This window comes from Thermobia domestica, chromosome 9 (assembly GCF_964235325.1).
Source record: "Thermobia domestica chromosome 9, izTheDome1.hap1.1, whole genome shotgun sequence".
NCBI lineage: Eukaryota > Metazoa > Arthropoda > Insecta > Zygentoma > Lepismatidae > Thermobia > Thermobia domestica.
The window spans coordinates 59,641,205-59,666,796 of record NC_137462.1 but is presented as its reverse complement, the minus strand read 5'-3'; the positions used below and the strand labels follow the sequence as shown (position 1 = coordinate 59,666,796).

General features: G+C 35.8%; 1 protein-coding gene across 5 annotated transcripts in view; it reads right to left on the bottom strand.

The window, feature by feature from the left end:
* Positions 1 to 25,592, bottom strand: part of LOC145694679 (uncharacterized) — a 368,626-nt gene that overhangs the window by 29,923 nt on the left and 313,111 nt on the right. For all 5 annotated transcript variants that reach the window (XM_081771180.1, XM_081771178.1, XM_081771179.1 and 2 more), the window contains 3 exons: positions 13,861 to 13,926; positions 9,981 to 10,056; positions 8,029 to 8,109 (listed from right to left, as the gene is read on the bottom strand). In XM_081771180.1, coding sequence (XP_081627306.1) covers positions 8,029 to 8,109; positions 9,981 to 10,056; positions 13,861 to 13,926 — 223 coding nt within the window. The remainder of the gene's footprint in view (positions 1 to 8,028; positions 8,110 to 9,980; positions 10,057 to 13,860; positions 13,927 to 25,592) is intronic.

Below are 25,592 nucleotides of genomic sequence, written 5' to 3'. Positions count from 1 at the left end.
TCCATGGATAGGAAACTACATATTTTATAATTTATGTTTTGTTCGTTTATACTCAAAGTGAAATTAACATTAGCTTTTCCTTTTGTTGGAGAATATATATATATTTGTAATTTAAGCTGGAGTTAATTAATTTTATTGCCACATTATTGTTATTATTAATATTAGTTTTAATATGACGAATATTCAATTTAATATGGGTATTAATCAATATATTTCTTAAGCGTTTAATGGAAAATTTCAGTAGCAATCAATGGAGATATTTGAACTAACAAGCAAATACAGAATGATAAAACATTTTGTACACATTCCATCAATGGCGAATCTAGAGAAAAATTTTGGGGAGGGAAAACAAATAAACACGAGGGATATTTTCTTCAACCTCTGTTAAATCACCAGAAGAGAATCAAGTCAAATGGCACGTCGTCCATCGGTCACACCGAAAGAGAGAGAGAGATTATCATTCAATCTCTGTGAAATAGCGAGGTGAAAACATATCGAAAGCAACTGAAGGACGCGGCAAGTATGAACTATATGATTAATTCCATTTCTCCAGGTGGAAGGGCATAATACAACCGCAATTTATCGTCACATGAGTAAGGATTACGGCGGAACTTTGTAAGTGATGGCTATGTGCACAAGTACTGCAGAGAGTTTAAAGGAGGGAACTTTATAAGTGATGGCTGTGTGCAAAAGTATTGCAGAGAGTTTAAAGAAGGGAACTTTGTAAGTGATGGCTGTGTGCACGAGTGTTGCAGACACTTTAAAGAAAGGAAACTTTATAAGTGATGACTGTGTGCACGAGTGCTGCAGAGAGTTTAAAGAAGGGAACTTTATAAGTGATGGCTGTGTGCACAAGTACTGCAGAGAGTTTAAAGAAGGGAACTTTGTAAGTGATGGCTGTGTACACGAGTGCTGCAGACACTTTAAAGAAAGGAAACTTTATAAGTGATGACTGTGTGCACGAGTGCTGCAGAGAGTTTAAAGAAGGTAACTTTATAAGTGATGGCTGTGTGCACGAGTGCTGCAGAGAGTTTAAAGAAGGGAACTTTATAAGTGATGGCTGTGTGCACAAGTACTGCAGAGATCTTAAAGAAGGGAACTTTATAAGCGATGGCTGTGTGCATGAGTATTGCAAAGGGTAGAAATCTGTGACTGCAGATGTACGCGTGTATCATGGAGTTCGTGAAAAGCATACAGTGTTTTCTTAACTGTTTGATCTTGGAATTTCAGGGAACTCAGCAGCCGCCTGAAGAAATCTAATTACACCATGTGCTTCGATTTCACCCGACATGTTTCCACGCTTGATATTGCGCAATGAGTGAATGGCAAAGTCTTGTCTATCAATGTGGGGGATGGGAGACATCCAATGTTTTCTCTCCGTTTCGTCATCTTATGTCGCTCTTTTCTAGTGGCTTAATTGAAGTTGAAAGTATAAATTGCCCTCGTAATAGTAACATTTAGAAGACATTTGATTCTCTAAAGAAAAATGAAGCAGGAAAATAAGTCTTGTAGGCATACAATACAGTTGATCCTTAAATTATTTGCGTATTAAAATCCCAACTGCAAAACTAGCGGTACTTGGGTTGAATTGTTTAACTTCTCAAGGCTCCAATGACTGTGCACTTACAATGATTTTTGAGAACAGATAACTACTTCTTTTCTCACAGATACACGCCTGTATTCTATTTTGTATTTTGAATACGCGTTTCTCCTTTGCTTATTTTAAGCATTTTTTTTTCTTTCTTTTATTTTTGAAGTTGTTACACTGTACTGAAATCGAATACTTTCACAGCAAAATTCAAGAAATGAATATAAAAACTTGTTACTTTCAAGTACGTTATCTTTTATTTCTCGATTTTTATTGAAAACCGAAAATTCTAGAAATTTCTTTAAAAGGGAGATATTAATAACGCAGATAGAACTTACTAAGCAAAAGTTGGGGTCTCATGATGGTCCTGTTAGTGATTCTTAACTATTATGAAAAAAAATACATTATTTTAAGATAATAAAATATGATTTTGAGACTATAAGGGTGCCAGACATTTCTAAAGAAATGTACAGTATTTTAAGCGCAACTATAGGGACAAAGCAACTGTTGTTATAGCACACACTAGTGTGGTATGTATATATGTATCAAAATGCTTTTTGATGTTAAACCTTTATGTTTCACTTGGCATCTTTTAACCTCTTAACTTCAGTTTAAGATTTCAACAATCAATTATCTATATCAGAAGTCTATTAATAACGTTTTTTTAAAATTTATCTTGTATTAAAGTGATTGTAATAATCTTAAATGTATTCACTGTTTCACACATCGTCAATAAGTTTGTGTTAATCCAAATACCACCATTGAGCTGGTATAGAAAAGGAGCATAATCTTTTAGTAATGGATATAGTAAAATATTCTATTATTATTATTAATTTTACAACTTAAAAAGACAAATATGTAATCGATTCTCTTTGTACAAAATTCCTAGAATATGATAGTAATATGTTTAATAAATCACTTTGAAGAAAATGTATGTATGTAGTGTCAAATTTTTGCTCCATATTTCATGCAAAATTGCAAATACTAATTAAAAGCTGATAACTAAATAAATAAATACCGCGAAATAAAAAGCGTTAAAGTATATACAAAATAAATAAATATCTGTTGAACTAAAATTCTGTTTTGAAATGAAAATTGCTAGTAAACCTTTTTTTAAAAAAAAAAACTTGAACATAAATTTCTTTAGAATACCGAATAAAAAATTAGTAAGCTGTTTACGTAGTATAGGAAACCAACGTTACTTAGCCTACAGCATTACGATAACCGTAAAATAAAAATAATGTATAAACAACATTCCAGGTACAGAACATAAAAAATAATAACCAACCGTGCATTAACAATAGAATGATATTACACAGCATAACATATAATGAAAAGTTAGATACGTATATTCAAAAAAATTATACAATATTTCTTTCAGTTTCATTTCAAATATTTGTTTTTTAAAAAAATACAAGAAGCAAATACTTGTTTTTAGTCTGTTATTTTTGTGACTAATAGAATTCTACAAGTGGAAATAGCAGCACATTTTTTTAATATTTCAGGAGAACGGTAGCTTGCAGTGGCGTATTCAGAGATGCTGTTAGAGGAGGATACATATATATATGTATGTGTGTAGATATATATATGCAGTCTACATCAATATGCTACGTTCTTTCGGCACAGCTTTCTACCCTACGAATTCTTCCACATTAACATCCATGCAGGCGCAGTCCACTTTTACTTACTAGCAAGATTCTGTGCGATTACACGCTTCTCTGCGCTTGAGTCTTCCCAGGCCTGCTGTTTATTCTGAAAATGTGATGAAGATACTTGTCCTCTCTGTCGATTAGGTGATGATGATGACGATGATGATATACGTTGCCTTATTTCACTGGTAGTGTCTCGACGCTGTTGTGCCATCGTAGCAGCATGGAATAAGTTTTCGAAAGCTTCGTCCACATTTTCGTCAATATCTGAAGATAAGGGAAAATCGTCCTCCGGGAGATGTGGCTTCTTTTTGATTGGAGGTTTGCTTGTAACAGGTGGTTTTTTAAAGTTCGGATTTTTAACTTGGTTAAAATACGCTTCAACTTCCTTTTGTTTCTTCTCGACATTTTCAGGTGACATTCGTGCCTCAAATTGTTTCGGGAACATACGCAAACTTTTAGAGAGTGAAGCAGGTGCGCGCTTCGGCAACGATTCAGTCACTGGTTGAATTGCCAGACTTTGAGGCCGTTTAGGTTTATTCGGTGGAATTTGATTACACGATCCAGACTTTTTAATTTGTAATTCTCGTGAACTTTCCGCTCTTAGAATGTCATGAAGAGAATTACAACGTGGTGGAGAGAATGTATGACCTTCCGCAACACTTCTTCGTACGACACCTCGGTTTTGTGTAAATTGTGACGACGACGACGACGATGATGATGATGATGATGATGCGGCTTTGTTACTGTTTGATAATTCTGCTCTGAATATATTTGTTAAAGATGTGCTTCGTGTAGGAGAAAACGCAGTACTGGTAGTAGATTCCGCGTTTGGTATTCGCCAATCTGATGTCGCCAATACATGATGGGACTGCATCGAGGTTGACTGTTGTTTCTGAACTTCGGAATTTGCATTCACAATATCATGCAATGATTTGCTACGGGATGGGAAATTCATGCTCTGGTTTTGAGGTTGTTTGGCCTTGTCTCTGAGGCTATTTTGTATCCTGGACACTTGCTCCTTGATAGGAATCTGTAAACGTGTGGTGAGTACCTCTTCTTCATCATTAAGTTTCTCACGAGATGTCGTAAGAACTGCTCGTTGATTCTGTTGCGACTTATACTGTTGATCTTTACTAGATTGGACAACTTGTGAGGGAGAGGGCTGTAACTCAGCAGAGGAAAACTTCTGTAACACGTTACTGAGATTTCTTGCAGCTGAGCTCCTGCCCTGGGACCTCGCAACTGTCTCTACTTCACGATGTTTCACAACAGCTTGATGACAAACTGGACCTGTCATTACACGGGACACTGCAGTGTGCAGTGTAGGAACGTCCTCCTCCTGCAACCCTTCTGCAGTACGAGGTGGGACAGGAGGTGGCGGTGATTTAAGGGGATCTTGGAACTGATCTATTTTGGGTAATGGAGGTACTGGAGGTGGACCCACTTGATGAAGCATTGGTGGAGGTGGTACGGGAGGCGGAGATTGTCTTCTTACATGCGTGAATATTTGTCTGTTGGTTTCTGTTGCAGAACTTACAGGGGTTGTGATTGAACCGGGGAAGATTATCCTTTCTTGACTACGCCCCCGTCCTCGGCTCACAGCGCCGCACTGCGGTGGAATTGGGGGAGGAGAATTTTCTCTTGATAACGATTCAAATTTCGCTGTGGACGACTGCACAATGCATAAGTCCCTGGCAGCATCTTTGGTCCATGGTAAAGTTGGACTTAGTGGAGAGGTACTCTCCTGCGGTGTGAAAGACAATCGATTTTTGGACTTAGAAGGTGCAATAGTATTAGTATGAGTCCTTGTAGGTATCACAGGGCAATCACAAGTTGCTGGTGGGTGACCACAAAACTTCTGTTCCACTAGGCTTTTAACTTTACCAACAGCTGGATTTGTAACAGTTATATGGGTTGGCACTGTATTATTAGACTTTTTCTCTGGGGGTTGGAACGCAGACAAGGGTGCATGCGAAAACTTATTAACAGGGACTGGTGCTTTTATTACTGGAGGTGGTGGTGGCTCGACTGCCATTTTAGCAAATAATTGTTTCTTATTTGTGACACTATTAGCAACTGTAAGAGACCCAATCACAACTGAGTCCGAAGGATGATGATTGTCATGGGTTTCTCGATTTTTGTTTTCGTCTGCAGTCCATGGAAGACGAATATGTTCACCAGCTTTCTGAGCATCTTTCTGTTCAAATAATTGTCTGAGCAAGGAGCTACTTTGCCTGCTTAACTTTGGTCCATGAGATGCAGCTCTTGATTTTGCTGCAGTGATCGAATCATCTGCAGCTCTCCAAAACATTCTAGCAGCAGCAGGGCCTGAAGGTGCTGCTGGTTTGGGAGGTGGTGGTTGATAAGGTCCACCAGCTTCAAAAGCCGTTTTAATGTTACTGAATCGGTTACTCCAATGATGTACACCCCCTGGTTGTTGGTATATTGGTTTTACTTCCCCACCTGGACTATGTTGTTCAAGAAATGCAAGAAATTTTCTATCGTTTTCAGTCTTTGGTTCAAACGGAACTATCGGTACTTGCTGCTGTTGTGTTCCAACTCTGATTGGACCGCGAAGAGCTAAGTACGCAGCCCGTTTCTTCTCTGCTGCCGTTTTAGCGTCCGGTTCATTTTCATCATCACTTAAATAATCTTCCTCGTCATCCTCAACTTCGTAAAAGTTTAACGGTTTTGGAATGTCTATTGTGTTAGCTCGTTTCATCTTTTTTCTTTTATCACTTCTTTTCAAAATTTTATTGCCGTCTTGTGATTGTTCAGGATTTACTGAAATGGATTTCTGATCCGGGACTCTTTGTAAAACTTTCTGCGATGATGAATTACCTAATTGATCTTTGGTGTGTTTTGTATTTTGCATTATAGCTAAGAGACCATTGTGTTGTGCTTGAGAACTTTTATCCGAATTTTCAAAGAAGTTGTTGTACGTTTTGCTACTTTGATTTGAAGATGATTTGTCCCATCCGGTGTGGTATGTTTCAAGATCTTCTGATGAAATTCTTTGGTTGTTGGTTGAATTATATGTTTTGTTTACATCTGAATGGTTAGTTATATCGAAGTTGTTTGACTTTCCAAATGTTGAATATGAGGATGATCTTGTAGAATCATTGGGTACTTTAGAATATTCTGATCCAAGCCCATTAATCTGATTTTCGCTATGTAAATTTCTGTTAATTGCATTCAGTCCATTAATATAATCTTTCGAATCGTTCTTGTGCACAATTGTTTCTTGTGTTAAGCTACCATCACTTGACTTCCGAAAGATGTCAAGATTCTCACTTGTTTCAGGTGTAAATTTGGCGTTCTTCTCTTCAGACTGACAATTTTGAGCGGAATGTTTTGAAGAACGGTACTCTTCCTCTTGGGACAACTGTTTGTTAATTGCTGCTTTGTGAATAGCAATTTGTACCGTCTGAGCTGGAGTGAATAAAAGTTTGCTAGGATCATCAAGAGTCCAAGAGGTTGATCGAACTGCTGGAGGGTGTCTTCTCAAAATATCAGAATTAGGAGACACAGTAGTTTCATTGAGAATTCGGGAAATTCCTTGGGATGTGCGAATTTCTTCTTTCGCTTTTTGTTTAGTCCCACTATCGACAGAGAGGGACTGATAAACCTTTCGATGTTTGGGTACGTCTTTATTTGGAGGTGTGCTAGGAACGAGACCTTTTCCTGTAAGTGCATCATCCTGGAGAGAATCGTCTGATTTCTTCCAATCGTCGTCTTTACTTAAGTCACTGACTGTAGTGGAACTTTGGTTACTTTCAGATGCATTGCGGGATCGTACTTTTTCGACTTCTTTTGGAGGTGATGATTTTTGTTTCTGTTGTTGTTGGGCAAATGGCTTTGCTGTGTTATTGAAAAGATTTACGTAAAAGGGAGACCGCAGAGGTTCAAAATGAACTGGCCGGAAAGTTTTATTTGATTGTGACAGTAAATCACTAAACGAACTTTGTTTCAACAAAGGATGAGGTGCTGATCTACCAGGGCTTATCATTTCATTCGAATCGTAGAAGCCTTTAGGGGTTTCCGAGTGATCACGAAGTGCGGGTGTGGATTCAACAGAGTCTCTTCTTTGGTTAAAATTGTCTGACTCAGACTGGATAGCTGTTTTCTCTTGCAAATGTCGTCTAACGTTAGCCAATTCTTCTTGGGTAACTCCAACAGTGTACCTATTTTGTCTTCTTTTCAAAGTCCGAGTTCTTTGTTGTTCAGGGTTGATGGGAGGGTTATTTTCGGGCCGAGTTTCCTGTCGTTCTTCATTCCATGGAGGAGTGGCAGGTTGAGGAGGATCACTTGGCTGCAAAACATCCTGTAAAGAAGTCTGAAGACGCCCAACAAGTGCCAGCAATGCTTCACTACGAGCTGGATCTAGTGTTTCACCACGTGACGCTGCAAGTTGCAAAGACGTTTGAAGTTTTGATAGCGCAGAATGCACTTCACTCATTATATCTACTCCTACTTTTGTAGTACTGGCCGTGCTCGTATCAGTAGCAACTTCTTCATTCTGTTGCCTCCTGCGAGCAGCTTCTTCGATAGAACACTTCAGTCCTTCCATGATATTACTGAATTCACCTTCCGCGTTTTGTTGTCGCAAATCTTCGCCAGATTCCGTACCCGAATCGAACATTCCCTCCTCACTGCTTTCACTACGACCTCTTGATTGCGATTCTGTACCTGTCACCGTAGAAGAAACACTTTCTCTTTCGACTTGACGTTGTGCTGCTCCATCCAAAGAGGTTTTCAACTGTTCAACTATAAGAGGAAGTAACTCACCCTGCATCGTTTGTAGAACGGAACTCTCCACGTTTGCTTCTGTAGTGTCGGCGCTTACTTGGCCCTCAGCAACAACAGTGGCTAAAAGAAAGAGGGAAAAAAATACAGTTCATACAGAGTTACAAAATCTTATCCAGCAGTAAAATATATGAACAATTGATTAAGAAACTGTAAAATTTTATTTAACGTGCTTTATTTGCTACTTATGTATTTAAAAAAAAGCTAGATACAATAGAGTTTACATGTCTCTTACAATTGCGAAGCTTCCATTTACCTACAGATCAGAACGAGATAAGAAATATTGTAACTAATTGGTTCATACTAGTTTTGCTATCCTAAAAATACAAATCGCTGAGCAAAGCCACGTTTATTTTAACAATAATAAATTTATTACAGTTCTGCCAACTAACTGAACAGTGTCTAATCAAGTCAATATGTTCAGTTAGTTGGCGAAACTGTAATAAATTTATTATTGTTAAAATAAACGTGGCTTTGCTCAGCGATTTGTATTTTTAGTGTAAGAAATAATAATTCCTAATAATTACTACAGGCAAAATAGAAGCAACAAGGAAGTTAAGATGATGCTTATATTCTCGAATCACGAATTGTTAAAAAATTAAGGCAACTGTGCTTTGCTTAATGGTAAAAAAGTTGCCGATACTATCAAGTTACTCTCCACAGACGCCGTTATTTTATATTAATTATATAAAATATTTGGTACAGCAATAACCAGCTGGAAGTTTCATATAAAAGACTTACTTATAATATTCAATGTGAAATTCTCTAAAATTCGATATATGTTTATATTAGTACGAATCTTATTCAACCACTTCATTCTCTTCAATTGAACAAGATCAAGGAACATATACACTTACAAAAAGACATATACTTTTTTTTTTTTTTTTGTTTTACTACGAAGAAGAAATGTGAACACCATTATTAATAAATAATGTAATATCCTGAAACAATTCATCTTTTAAAATAATTTGATTTTCATAAGTTTACGATTTGTGTTAGAATATGTGTTAGATTTGTAGACTTATTCGAAACTCGTGTTATTTTTTGACACCTCAACATAAGATTGAAAACTTAAATTAATTGACTGCATTGTTATGCAAACGCGAATTTGCAAGGAATAGCATCAATCCCAAATTATTTGTTCTCTCTCTCTCTTTTCAGCTACGCAATTGAAAAGCGATATATTTAGAATATATTTGAAACAATACACTTATAAAAGTTAGTCTTCACTGCTTTAAAATATTAAATTCTCATCTGTGCAGTACTGGTAATCGCTAAATATTCAGTACTAGGATATTAGGGGCCGCGGTGGCTCAGTGGCAGGGCGTTCACCTCTGGTGTATGGAGTCCTTCGCTCGATTCCAGCTCGCACCAAATGAGCTTTGTAGCGAACAAACATTATGTGTGTGAGTTTTCTCGAGGTTCTCCCGTTTCCTCCCACTTTCTCCATTCCACCATTTCATTCATTTCTTATCATCACCGTTTTCTTTCTCCTAGCCAGCATAATCGTGGGACGTAAAACTTAAAGATTTCCAAAACTAGGATATATTTTTTTAAATGTATCCTTTCTTTACTCCTGAATTCAGAATAGACATTCGAGAACTTGAACTTCAGATGTTATGTATATTAGTATCTATTTTATTTAGTTTCATTAATATTTAGGTTTAAATTATCACTGTCGGTGTGGTTACATAGACCTGCAGCTTAACGTAAAACATAAATCACATGAGAGCTTCACTCAGAGATTGAATCCGGGAGGCGTATTTGATAAGAATGTATCCACAAGCAAGCTATCATCAAAAGTGTCTACTAATACTACATCAAATTATAAATTACGATTAAATGTTACTGTATTATTTTTAATTAATTAACTTTTGATTTTAGTTTCATCTTCTTAAAATGTGTTTTGTAAATACTAATTATCATTTTCTTACCTTTTTGTTCTGCCATGACAGTTCTTATTCTTGTTCTTATTCTTCTTCTAGTTTCGTAGTCTTCACAAGATTCCAACTAGAAACGAGAAAATAAAAGAATTTAAACATATTTCTTTTCTGCATTCTATTTAATGTTTTCTGTCAGACATTTGTGAACATAACATTTTTCAGAACTCACTTGACAAACAACATGTTCGTCCAAAATGGATTTTAACTTATCAAAACAATGTACAGTAAAAAAAAAAAAAAAAAAAAAAAAAAAAAAAAAAAACTAACTTTCATAACATCGCTTACAAGTCGTAGTTCTTTGTCAATTGGTAGTTGCCATATTCCTTTATTTTTTTCAAGTTTTGTTGTTTAATTTACTTAAAGAAAAACAATTGATACGCAGAAATATTAGCAACTGACACATGCTATTAAATTCAGAAAAAAAAATTGCTAACGTATTGGGTCGTCGTTCTTATTTTGTATCGAGACAATTTCGGTGGATGCTTCCACCTTCTTCGACGAGCGAACCTTCGTCATAATATTACTCACATCTCGAATTCGTAAATTGGTTTCTTCAACTCAGTAGGATAGCAATTGGAATTCGCAACTGAAATCAAGAAACCGACTGACGAGTTAGAAATGTAAATAATATTAACTTCGAATTTCACAGTTCGAAGAAGGTACTATCATCCACTAGAACTGTTTCAGTGCAAAATAAGAATGTTAATGCAATAGGCAAGTATACTTCTTTTTCTTATAGCATCTTAAACTTGATATATCATTTTGTAAAAACATTTTTAAATTCATAAAATTATTCATTTAATTTCTCTCTAAATTTTATTTATTCTTGATTTTTGCCAATTCTCTTTACCAAGGACATAGAAAGAAATTGATGTCATCTCAGAGCAAAAAATGAGGTGTTGAATTAACACAAAATGACATATCAGAAATAACTAGTTACTGGCTGTGGGAATTTGCATTGGTTTTTATCGTTTGGTATAAGCAAAGCTTTACGCAGTATATTTGGCATTTATACCAAACAACAAATAACATTCTAGGTTTTCTGTATTCGGTAACAATAATTGTTTTATAAACTTTTGAATTGTGTGACAACAGTTACATAAGTAGCCGTTCTGCCATCTTCTGTTCTTACATGTTAAGACATAAGAATAACATATAAGGAAAACAGATGGCAGTACTGCTATTCATGTAACTGTTGTCAGATAATTCACAGGTTTATAAAACTATTATTGTGACCGATTACAGGAAACATTGAACGTTGTTCGTCACTTGTTATTAATGCCAAATATACTGCGTAAAGCTTTGCTCATGCAGAAAAATGAAAACCAATGTAAATACACACAACCAGTAACGAGTCATTTCTGATATGCTCGGAAGGCGATATCCTTGGCGTTAAAATAACGCACAAGTAACACGCTAAAGTGGTAGTCATTTTGTAATGTTTCAACACTTCATAATTGTTGTGCTTCATTGTTATTTGTATTCCATTTATACTCTCGTCTAATTTGAAAAGGATTAAATGATATCAGTATTTTGCAGCAATTAACGGATATAGACAGAATACTAATCTGAGAACATCTTTAGACTGTTTGGCATATAACTCAGATCTCCGATGAACACTGCATATACGATAATAATAATAATGATAATAGTAATAAATTTATTAAATTGCTGTTCCCAGAATTCAGCAAAATGCAGCATTTTGTCATTATTATATCATAATTGATGCAATTCTATAAATTATACAATGACGATTAGAAGTTAACCTACTTAATCGATGGTACGTTTCTACATCTAAATCGTATTTTTATGAGTTTTAGGAGAACAAATTAATATACAAAATTAATATATATTGGATAACCTTAAAGATTAAAATTATTTCTCAACAAAATCGCATTAATTCTATAAAATGCATTAACTAACGAAGGGAAAAAACTAGAAATGAGCCAGAATCTAGAATAGAGCGTTTGGTCTACGCGTAAAATGTTTAGTGAACGTCACCACATCCAACTTATTCGGTGCAGTACGTTGACCAAATATTCCATTGAGTTAACTAACAGTCTGTGCACAACATTCATCACATTGTAATAATTTTTCATAATGACAACACGCTGTTCAGTCGTAAAGCGTTCCATTCCTACCCGTACAGAAAACAGATGACGATCATGCGGTATTCGGTACACCGTGACTACTAACCACAAAGACAACAGATGAAAATCGTGTAACGTTCAGTGTTGCCAGCTTATTAGAACAGAAACGGCGGGCATTTCAAAAGTTGTGTTCTTTATCAGACATCTTAGTAATTGATGTTTTTAGTAGTTTCTTTCACACGTTTGTTATTCTTACTCTATCCTTTGCAATTTCTGCTATGGTTGATCGACTGAAGTCCAATTCCTTCCCCGCTAATTATGCCTTTGGCTTTCCCCTAAAGTTTAATTATATCTACTTTGATTTCTATTGTAGTCATCTCCCTCTCTGCGTTAGAAGCTTCTGAATGTGTTGTGAACTTCCTCTACGGAAGAATGATAATAAGGATAAACACACACTCACAAAATCAAATAATTAAAAAAAAAGTTAAGATGAATGTAATGCTAACTATAAACGACCATATAAGCAATTGAACTAGTTACTTATGAAAACAGAAAAAAGAAAGCTATCTCAACAAACTCCTTATGCCAGCCTTCTTTTTTCAACTTATGTGAAAGAAACTAGTTTTCGAACTACTTATAAAATTATCTTTTGTTGAATCATTTGAAAAACCTTCGTAAGTATGCAAAGCCACAACTCTGAGATCACTCACATTTATCTTAGAAACATTAGACTCTTGAAATGCCATATTGGAAATTCTCTGTTAAGTATAGAACTTTTACTGATTTTGTCCCTACTTAGAATATTGCATAGTGCCGAGACTAATATCGTTGTTCTTATACTTGAAACTCATGATATAACCTTAGAAAACTTTGAATTCAATATTAAGATGAAATTGAAATACATAAAATAAGGTCTTTGTTAATTAATCATTCACATCAACAAAAATAAAAATCTCTTTTACAAGTCTATCTGTAACATTTTTTATATTATTTTCAGCATTCTATTCTGAATAGCATTTCCAAAATACACATTTTGTTTTTCAATACTAGAACCTTAATAATTTCTGATACTATACATGGAAATTTCTATTATAAAAATAACGTCCTGTTAGCAGTTCGAACATTCATTTTTCAGATAGCTTTCGGGCTCCTGAGTGGCTAACAATCACGCTTTCTGTGCATGGCATTCCAGATTCAATTTACAGCAGAAGTTTGTTCAACGGAATGATTTGGAATAAATTTTAAAAGTTAAGGTTCCATCATTATAGCGATAAGCAGCGCGTAAACGAAGTTTACATTTGAATTTATAGCATTTCGTCGTGTATCATATGAAATTTCTTAAACTTCGCGTTTTTTAAATAAAAATGTGCATACACATGAGTACTACTAATTTCCTCATAATTTCCTATATAGCCTATATAAATTCTTTTGTTTACATGTTTGTATGTTGAAAGTGTTACTCTAGGAACTACTCACTATATACTTTATACAAATTCCCGTCATACCCTGGAATACACTAATCGGATTTGTTGAATTTACTTTTGCAACGAAAGCAAATGTTACGGCCATGGTATAATTAAACAAACAGAGATCTATTGTTAACCACAGACTACATGACTGTGTTTATTATTGGTGCCATCAATTTTATTACCATAGGACGGTCTTCCTTTTTTGTAAAATTTAGGTTTATTGGATTTAGCAATTTGCAAGATTTTCTAGTTTAAAAGTTTGATCCGAAAACTGGGATTCATAAATAAAAATAAATATTTTTTTTTACTCACTAACTGACGTAGTTCACGTTCGTCGTGAATGTTCTCTAACTGGTCGCACCCGTCTGCTACGGAAACCTGCAACGAATCAAAGAAAATAGCATTTAATCATTTAGTTTAGAGTTTGATGAACAACTTAAAAACAATTAAATCTTAAATTAACAAAAACAATTAACTCTTAAATAGACACTACATGATGTACAGTCAGCGACAAAAGTTCTTTCCGTTTGATAAAATGTATATTGGGAATAATGGCGGTATAGCTGGAACGTACAGAAAGTTACATTGTTTTTAATTTATTGAAAACTATACTCAAATTGCCCTTCCATTCTGAAGTTATTTACCGTATGAAACTAATTTCATCAAACGGAAATAACTTTTGTTGCTAACTGTACATAATCTATCCTTCTTGAAGTCCTGGAATTTCAATTCCACTTGTTATCTTTCAATATTAAAATATTTCAGGTCATTAACATATATGTAGAAAATATATATTTTAAAAAATCATGCTTCAAAAGCCACTTAAGCGTTCTTTAATGTAAACAGTTGTACAAGGCAAAAAAAAAAATCTGATTATATAAGACAATGGGAGGAATTAACCGATTTTTTTTTATCATCATATTCCTTTCGATGCGAGTACAATGAAAATTCAATGAATAAAAGTATAAAAGTCAGGCAAGAATGGTAAAAGAGTATTCAAATTTTATATTATATATATAATCGAGTTCAAACGTTACAGATGTTCATTAACAGACACTAGGTTATTCAAAGACAGAAGGAGTTGTAATACAATCGGAGACGGCTCGTGAGGGAAGTCACATTGGCAAAAAAATAGTTCCTTTCACTTTGAACTAAAACACCATTTTCTTAATGTACTAGTTGTAAAACGGAGACCTAAATTCCCGGCTCATTCTCATCCTTCTTTATTTTTAAATTTTAATTCAAGTTTATATGACGTCTTTACAACTGCCGCTGAAGGCTAAATTTTAATGTGGATTTGTTTGGTTTGAAGCTTATCGTCCCTTGTCAGCACCGAGGGTATATGAGACGTAGGCCTACAGGTTAACGTGAGTTTCGAACCACGTAAGTCCTACCAGAAATCGAACATGGGTCTCTCGCACCAACGTGAGTACGAGGGAGCTCTTTCTTGTCGAATTCTTGTAGAATACTTGGAAAAGAGGACATATTATTTGAAGCAACATTCACCAGGCTAGAACAATATTTAAAGAATCCAGAAGGGGAAAAAATCGTCCAACTTCACTTCAAATGTAATATTGATAAGTTGTATAAGATTAGTTTTAACGTAAGAAGAAGTACTCTCCGCTAAACTAACAGTACGGTATTCGGAAGGCCAACATCTTTGTAATAAAATTTTACAGTGATACATTAACACTGAACTACCGTATGTTTTTTTAGACATATCTAAAGATCAATGTTAATCACTTGAACTCGAAAAATGTAGAAAATGAAATGAAATTAAATATTTCAAGTTAACGTTCCATGATTATGCCTTTAAGGTTAAAAGAGACGGATGACAAAAGCAAGTGAATGATGCTCGAAGGATTGGTGGAATGAAAATTGAAGAGGAAGCGAGAGTACCCCGAGAAAATCCACGGACACTATCTTGTCCACCACAAACTAACTTGGCCGGGGTTTGAACCACGAGCCCTACACATTAAAGGTAAGCGATTTACCGTTGAGTTATTGTACTTCCCACCCAAAAATTTAGACTAGCTATCAGTTAATTGCAAGATCAATGTGGATTACATGGGCTCAAAAAATTTAGATTAACTATTAGTTAAATATAAGAAATCTGCCTCTGGATAGGACCCAAGCTGTCTCGAAGAAGAGCCAGGCTTTATATTTATTGTGTCGCCGACTGCACTGACTGGACAGTTGCCACTACTAATGAAGGATTTAGGCACGAAAAAAATGACAAATTCTTGGCAGTCGGTTCTTAAACATAAAAAATAAAATAAAAAATAAGCATAATTCGTGCAAGCTGATATAATTGATAATAGCATGCTTCAGATAAACATACATTCTGCTTCAATTTACTTGACCTTGCGCAAGCGTTCGATTTCCTTTTTTTTCCTTCAAAATATCCTTACTTGTTGATATGTTTCCTAAAACCCGATAACGGTTGAGTGACTGATTCTTGGAACAAACAAGAAGTTAATTGAATCTGGAAGGATATTACGCATTTTTCTCAATAGAGCATAGTCGTTAGTCTTACTTTATATACATTCCTGTAAACTTACTTTTCGGTGGTAAGTGCTATACGTGTACATCAACACACAAGACATTTACAGTTTTTTCCTAGGTAGAATATATACAATATATTATACAGACTAATAGTGGTATGTAAGTTTATAGTAATAATACAGAATATTTTCACGTAATAATAATCCTGTCATATTACTTTATAACGTATCATTTATATGTATACATTATTTATTGGACGAGTTTCTTTTTTTTTTTTTTTTTTAACTATGTTCGGGGAGGAGCAAATGAGTAGCATAGATAGAACTTGTGTTCGAAGAGGTAAAATTTGTGATTATTCTATATCATGATTAATGGAGAAAATAACACTATCTATATATATGGTAGATAGATAAATAGATACAGTGAAACCTCCCTTAACGGACACCTCTATAATACGGACAGATTTTTTTGTCCCGGCAAAAATATATGTTCTCTTATGGAACAAAACCCTCACTTTTACGGACACTCTCAGATACGGACGCGGACAGTCCTTCCCCCCCCCCCCAAACGTTTCAATAACCTCTTCATAACGGACATGAATTTTTCTCGATTCTGCGATATATTACAGGATACAAAAGTATTTTCCCCACAAGAGTATCTATCATGAGTCTAGGCCGGTGAACCATCAAACAGAACACCTTCAAGCCGAACTTCAAATTCTTTTATTCTGCCCTCAATAAATTGCTTTCTGGGGGAAATTCTAGAAAACCTTCAATAAGCTATAACACTCATGCAGGGTCAGTCGTATGGCCAAGAATTCTATACGAAAGATCTTCCCTTCCCTAACAAATTTAGTCCTTTTTCCTCTGGAACTTGCATCCTTCCGACGATTTCATAGATAACAAAACAAACGTTGTTTGTTTTACAATAACATTTTCAACGAACAATGTTTCCTCTCTTACATTCTTAGTAAAGCAACTTTCTCTAAGAGGATATTCTTTGCGATTGGGGCTGAGTCAACACCACTCCCAATAGCTTGCCTTTTCATATATTAACACATCACCCAGCAATAATACTATTTAACATAAATTAATTTCTCCTTCATCCCTTCCAGTAATTCAAATACGTACTAAATAGAGTATTTTCATATTGAATTTTACGTATTTACGCTCATACATAATATATCTACTGTATATTACTCCATACAATTACCGTTGCGAGAAATTAAATTACTGTAACCTTTCTGTAACGGACACCTCTCAATAACGGACAAAAATTCATGTCCCATTGGTGTCCGTTATTGAGAGGTTTCACTGTAATACAAATTAATCTGGTGATCCCAACTTAATGAAATTCAAAGAATGAAAAAATGATTGACTGGACGGAGATCCAAACCGGTTCGAAGTACCAGGCCAGTGCTAGTGGTTGTGTACCAACCTGAAGAGTGGAAAACTGTGAGGATAATTTGGAACAGACTGGGAACAGTAATGGTTAACATACCAACATAGTAAGCCGCCAGAGATTTTAGTTCAATTTACGGTCGTTCATTTTTTAACTCCTTGAAAACCACTGATGATTATTCTCTCACTAGTGAATTATTATTAATTATTATTATTATTATTATTATTATTATTATTATTATTATTATTATTATTATTATTATTATTATTATTAATCATATACCGTATTGTTATTATTATTATTATAGTGATAATGAAATCCCATATTAATTTCTCTGGAATTAGAGATCGGCTTCATATTTCCTTAGGTACTGGGGCTTATAATAAAGAAGTTTCTTTTATACATATATGAAATGGTAATCCTTATACCCCTCAACGTCCATATACAGATAGATGTACGAGTAATAAATATATAAAAAATAACAAGATCTTGTTTGTGTTCGCATCGGAGGAAAACGGCTAAACTGTTCGAAATGAATTTTTGGGTATAGTTATCAGCTACACGTACCTTGAACTGGGTTTGTTATTTGGGTTAAAATGCGTATCCTATGAGAGAAGAGAGGGGATAAAAATGTATGCGGAAAATTGAGATTCTTATGATTCTCTCAAGTAGTAAGGTAAAATTTGATATATAAGCTTCTTATTAAAAATAAGTGGATCCGTGTCCCAGCGTTTATTATTATTATTATTATTATTATTAGAATTCCCGTTTTAAGGAGGAAGGAGAGCATTTTCTAAACATTGAAAGCGATGTTACCGGTTGTGTGTGATCGCATAACTGGGAAACGGTCGAACGGTTTGAAATGAACTTTGAAACATGGTACTTAGTCTGAGTTAAGTTTTTATCATGTTGCTTTGATTGGGGAAGGGGGGGGGGGGTAGAAAATGAAATGAAATCTTTTTCAGTTTAACGTCCCACGATTATGCTCTTTAGGCCAAAGGAGAACAGATGATTAAGGCAAGTGAATGATAATTAAAGAATTGGTGGAATGAGAAAGTGGGAGGAAACGCGAGTACACCGAGAAAACTCACGGATACGATGTTGTCTGCCACAAACTTACTTGACTGGGGATCGAACCTGGGATCCCATGCACCAGAGGTAAGAGCTCTACCACTAAGCTACAGTGACCCCTTAAGGGGCTAGAGGGGACTCAAAATTTATGTAAAAATACAGTATCTCACGAACTCATGAAGGTAGAAGATGGGAACTCTGTATATAGGCCTAAACTCTCATTTAAAATAAGGGAATACAGTTTTTGGAATTTTCGTTTTAAGGGGTGGAAGGAGCCATTTTCTATAATTTCTTTCTTCACATGGTTTAAAGGGACAAGTTTTGCCGATAGATGTCACAACAGTCTTCGTATCTCTCTCATGTATTTTTTACCTTCCACGAAACTTCACGATTTCTCTTACAGATTTCAACCTAGAGACCCCAAATTTTTAGAGAAGGAACTTCATAACCTATCGAAGGAAACAATCCGTGCCGGTTTTTTATTTGGCATTTTCTTCATTGTTGAAACGGCTTGATTGTTGAAATGGACATTCAAACCTTTAACAATATAACTGTTTCAAGAATGAAGAAACTTCTAAATAAAAAATCGGCACGGATTGTTTCCTTCGATAGGTTATGAAGTTCCTTCTCTAAAAAATTGGGGTCTCTAGGTTGAAATCTGTAAGAGAAATCGTGAATTTTCGTGGAAGGTAAAAAATACATGAGAGAGATACGAAGACTGTGGTGACATATATCGGCAAAACTTGTCCCTTTATACCATCCTTAAAATGAATGTTATCTGTTGTTTACGATCGCATCACGAGAGAACGGTTGACATGTTTGAAATGAAGTTTGGTATATAGTTAATACCTACCTCAACCTGGGATCTTACTATGCCAGTTTGATTAAAGGGCGCCATACTTTCATTAAAATGTTATCCTATTAGAGATCCAAGTACTTTCTATAAATCTATTCTCCTCGTGCGAAGAACGGGCATTTCAGCTAGTACAAAATAAAAAAAAATCCATAACAATTATTTGGGAAACTGACTTCACTCTATAAACCATGCCTTCAAGTTTGTTCACGGTTAAGGAAAATAAAAAATAGATGATTTTGTGTTAAATGATAAAAAGCAAATAAATTTAACAGCTTCTCAGCAAAAGCGGAGACTTCCTTATTACAAGCAATGATACTAAACCGCTTGTTAGCTAAAACAACTTTTCGGTGGAAACAGTCAAGTAGAAAAAAAAGGCTGAGGTATATACACACAAACGATAACAGACAGCACTGACCGACCTATAGCAGGAGGGTAATGGCAAAAAGTCAGGAACGTTGAGTGTTTGTTAGAAGCATTTTTTCGGTTGAGGGATGAAAAGGGAGGGAGAGGGGGATAAGGTTGGCAGAAGGAATGAACTTGCGCGCCTGCCCAAAATAGGTGCGTGCACTACTTGAGAGCTATTTCAGGTTGGTGCTGGTCTTCTGCACGTGGATTTATGCACCCTAGCGGCGAGAAACGGAAACTTCAATGAAAATCTTTCGCTCTTTTTCTAACGCTTTCTTTATTTACCTTTAAATTATTTGATGTATGTATTTTAATTGTTACCGTATCGGGACTTATTATGTAACAAAACATCCATTAAAAATAAACAATATATTCAAAAGGGAATAAGGGGTTTGGAATTGAAAATACAAACTAAGAAGGAATATAATTATATTCGTAAGCTTTTAAACTTTACATATTTTTCAAAATTATAAGATATTTCAAAGAACTTTTATTGCAAATTCTAATTTTGTTATATTATACGAAGAAATGCTACGTTCTCACGCTAAAATACAAGTTGATTATTTCTCACCTTTTTCGTTTTCTTTTCTGTAAAAATATAAATAAATATTGTAACAAATGCTGAAAATATTGCGCGTTACAGAGAAAGTAAGTTAAATTTTAGTTTTCCAAGCTTAACAAATACGTGTATTTCTGTTTTAAGTCTATGCATTACTTTCGTGATTTTTTGTTGTTTATGTATTTATTTTTTCAAAAAAAAAATCTCAATGACTGCACACAGTACTGTGTAGCAGGCCCGCAACCAGCTCCAGAAGTTTGGGCGGGCCATGAATATGTTAGGGGCCCAAGCCATTAAAAATTATCTTACAAATAGCTAAATTTGTGTGTGTGTCTTTTTTTTTTTTTTTTTTTTTTTTGCATTTCGTGTTAAGGTCTGGAGAGGCCACGAAAAGTTTAGGGGGGCCCGGCCCCCTAGCCCCCTCTGGCTGCGAGAGTGCTGTGTATCACATTTTGAAGGAAGATCTTCATTTGTTTTTCTATAATGAATAGTGAAAACAGCCACTAATAGAAGAACATATCGGACAATAACTGTAATTTATGCAAATAATACTCTGATTTTCTGATGAGATATTTTTGGCTGAATAGTTTTGTGAACCTATAGAACTAGTGGGTATAGGGATTACAAAATCCACGTGTTGCGATTGCTTGTGACTGTGGGATTGTGGGACCAGTATTTTTCAGAGAAAATATGTTACCCCAAAAGTACTTCAAGGAGTGCTTAAGAACAAGTTAATTCATGTTATTCAAGAGTTATTTGGGAATGCATTCACAAATCATTTGTTTATACAAACTCCGCATATCTTCATATCCCCCAACTACCACTTTCGAAGTTTTGCACGAACATTTTCGATAAAATGTCATCACACTTGATATTCAAAGTAGCACGGCTGTAGATTTCACTGCCCCGTATTCGTCTGACCTTACTACGTTAAATTTCTGAGCCGCGGTGGCTCAGGGGTAGAGAGTTCACCTCTGGTGCAAGGTATCCTTGGTTCGATTCCAGTCCACGTCAAGTGAGTGTTTTGTGGTAGACAAACACGGTGTGCGTGGGTTTTCTCGGGGTTCTCCTGTTCCGTCCCACTTTCTTTATTCCACCATTTCATTCATTTCTCATCATCATCGTCTCCTTTGGCCTAGTCGGCATAACTGTGAAACTAAACGGTAAAACTTCAAGATTTCATTTCACTCTTTCCGTTACGTTTCTTTTTATGGGGTTACGTGAAGGACCATGGGCCAACAGAAAACATGTATCGAACATGAAATTTTGCCCATTTCTCCCGACGTTCTCAGGGAGTGGGTGTCCAATTTTGCAATCCGATTGTTTAAAATTATTGGGGTGGATAGTTTACAACCGATATCGAACAGGCTGTAGGCTTACTATAAATGCCAGTTCCTTTGCATTATAATCTACTTTTAACTGTCCATACTTCTTTATCCTTGTACAATGGAACTTTAATCTTGATAGGTAAATTACGGGTCACCCACAAAAGGTTAGACCTCACATTTACATTTCAATTAAATCGTTGAGCGCTTTATTTAAAATCTGCACTCTAACCTTAATCTCATCTATTTCTGGGAGTCACTTACACCAAAAGGACTCCTCTACCTTTCTGTCTATACAGCATAGTTGCTTGCAGTGTAGAGTACATGTATGTGTGTGTGTGTGTATGTGCTTTGAATGTTTGCCAATCGTTTTTGTTGTTTGTATGCACGTTATGGCTGAGGAAATCTTGTAACGTTGCATCTGATTGGAAGTGAAAGGGAACAACTGCATTCATCGTTACTTGTTCTGCATCTTCTAAGAGTACGTTCGCCTAAAGTGCAACGCCTGTTTTTCACTTGACTTTCCTTTTCTTTTCTTTCTTTTAAAGGAATTACTTCAAGCATATTTGCCATTTCCGCTTGTACTTTTTTTTTCTCTCCCTCCATTTTCTTTTGGATATTAGCCATTAGACTCAGTTAACATATTCACAGTCTACCTTCAAGTTATAGAAATTTCAGAAGATTCCCTTCGAGAGATGAAGCTTTACATTAATAGTGGAAATGACAAAATTTTAACGTATGATCCCAAGGAAGGAAACGGAAAGATACAGTAGTTTTCCGAATCAACATTTATTTTTTTAAAATCTACATTATTATTATTATTATTATTATTATTATTAAGTATTCTGCCTTTTGGCAGGTTCTAGGACGAATGAGTTTTTTTTTTTTTTTTAATATTTTAGGTTTGGGCCCAGAAATGTTTCTTCCACGTTCCTCGATCTTCAGCTTTCTCTTTTAACTCCCAATATTTTCCTCTATTTACAAAGCATCAATCAGATGTGTTCTTCTTGTTCCTGTTCCTCGCTTTCCTTCCATCTTTCCTTCTATGGCGGTATGAAGAAGATAATTTCTTCGCAGGATGTGTTCAATCCAATTAGCCATCTTCTAAGGTGTCCTCTTCTTTCCTATCCGTTTTAAAACATCTTCATTTGTTACTCTCTTTGTTTTTTTTTATGTTCTCCATCTTCCTCCAACATCACATTTCGAAGCTCTCTAAATATTTCTCCTCTAACTGCCGTAGTGTCCAAGTCTCTGAACCGAGTGTCCAATACTCCACATATAGCATCTGACCAATTTCTTCCTTAGTTCAATGTGAAGCCTGCTAATTAAGAGTGACCTTTTCTTGTTGAATGTTTCTTTCGTTGTGGCACTTCTTGACCTGATCTCTTTGGCGCAGTACACATCTTTCGTCAAAATATTTCCCAGATATTTGAAGTGGCCGACCTCTTCAAGTTTTCTTTGTTCTACTCTGACCCATAACGGCGCATTTCGATGGGACGTTCTCATGATTTTGATTTTTCGCTGATGATATCCATTCGATACAGTTTCCGAGCGTAAACTATTTTGTCCATCATTTCAATAATAATAATAATAATAATAATAATAATTTATTAGCGTATTACAAAAAAATATCTAAAGATGAGATATATATATGCGAATCTACAGGGTGATTTGGAAGTGAGCGTACCCCCCTTTAGTTTCAACAGTATAGTGTTAGTTATGATAGAATGTCTGTATACAGTTACCTTGAAGTCTTAAGAGTCATAAACATCGGTATGATCACCATCCATGTCGTAACCAGCGCATTTCGCGATTCACGTGCACAATTACCTGAATCAGACGTTTCCTGAATTCGGTTGTACATTTTCACTAGCTCCCTTTGCCTGGTCTCCAAGAAGTCCCGATCTGACGACAACAGACAATGCTCTCTGGGGTTTGATAAAGCAACAAGTAAGAAACACTCGATATCACACAACGCAGGAATTACGAGCAGATGTGGAACACGACTTCACCCTCGTGACTCCGGAGTATCTCCGCAAAACATCTGCGAGAAATTGGCGCAGAATTCAGCTGTGTTACGACGTGGATGGTGATCATAGCGATGTTTATGACTCTTAAGACTCATAAGACTTCAAGGTAACTGTACACAGACATTCTATCATAACTAACACTATATTGTTGAAACTAAATGGGGGTACGCCTATTTCCAGACCACCCTGTATAATCTACTTTAGCTAAACCAAATGTACGGATAACTTAAATCCTCATGTGTGGTTTCCGACACAGTGGATAAAAACATATTTCTGTAAATCTAAACATTGGTGCTGCATCATAACCACCATTGGTGCTATCTATCAAAATGACACTGGTACTGAACTACAATCTCATAAAGATTTTCATTATGAGACTAACAAGGAGGAACTGTATCATGAGGAACGTGCTAGAGGGTATAGTAGCAGGAAAGAGAGGGAGGGAGCGAAGAAGATTACAATTGATGGACGGTATCAAAACAGATAAAAATGTACGTGAAGACGAAGAGATTAGCAGGAAACAGTGAAAAATGGAAGCTTCTCAACTGCAAGTGACCCGTCAATAATGACAGAATATCCATGATGATAATGATCATGATGATGACTAGCAAGACGGCAGTACACAGTATGATTACTGAGATATAGCCCAAAATTATGATCCAATCTAAAACTTTGATTTTTGTTATTTATTTATTTAACAATCACTAGATACAGCGCAGAGACCATTTTACATTGGATACGCTATCCAACAACAACAATAACAATGAAAAGGATTTTTGGGAAGGTATCTGCTAGGGCCTGTTTAGTAGGTACCATCCCGGTATTTACCTGGTAGGACTGAGGGATACCCTGGAAAACCTCAGTCAGGATGGTCGGCAGCGTGATTCGAACCCGCGGCCTCCCGAATGCGAAGCCAACGCTCTACCACTTGAGCTACTTCGCTCGGTCAAACAATATTGTATAAAAAGAGGCATATATTGTTTAATAGGTTATATCGAGCAGAACAAAATTACATGCTTGGCAATAACATTCTCATGTGTCGTTTTCGAGAAAATCTATTTTTTTATTGGTCTAATAGATATGTCGTTCAATGTCAATCATAATGATTGATATCTTTTTATTCTGCTGGAAAAATATAGTTCATTCATTTATGTATTGTATATACTAGGGATGGCCAATTTCGAAAGTTTTAGTTTCAGGAATCCGGAAAGTAAAATCGGAAAAATTCTAGGCTTCGAAAAATCCGGAATTCAGAAAAATTCCAGAATTTTTCAGAATTCCGGAATTTTTCCGAAATCCAGAGAATAAATTTCCGATTCCGGAGCTCCACTGAAAAGGTAAGCATGAGCGAAGAGGAGCCCGATTGAAGACTGTCAGCACGAGTGATTAGTAGCCACATTGAACGTTGTGAGAATGAGTGAATGAGAACCCGATTGAGGGTGACGAACATAAGCAAGTAGGAACCCCATTGAGGTTAGCAAGCATGAGCGAATGGGAGTCTCATTGAGGGTAGTAAGCCTAGCGAGTGCAAAATGCGCTTCATTCAGATTAGGGAGCGTAAACCTCATTTAGATTGGCCAGTCTACGCTCACGCGACCCAAAGTGAGCACCGGTATCAAAATGGCCATCTCTGGTCAACACCGAAAACGTTATGGCCTCGAAGCCGAACACGAGACTACTCAGCTATTCTCGCTGATCTAGTCGCTAACGTGAGTGTCTTTGTTGCACTGTAGGAAAATCGATTCTCTGTAGGAAAGTCAATTCCTTGTAGGAAAGTCGATTCTCTGAATACGAAAGTCAATTCTCTGTAGGAAAGCAATTAAATTTGAATGTATTACGGTGATTCGGATTCTGCCTTAAGCTGTAGGTTAATGTCTCATACAGACTCGGTT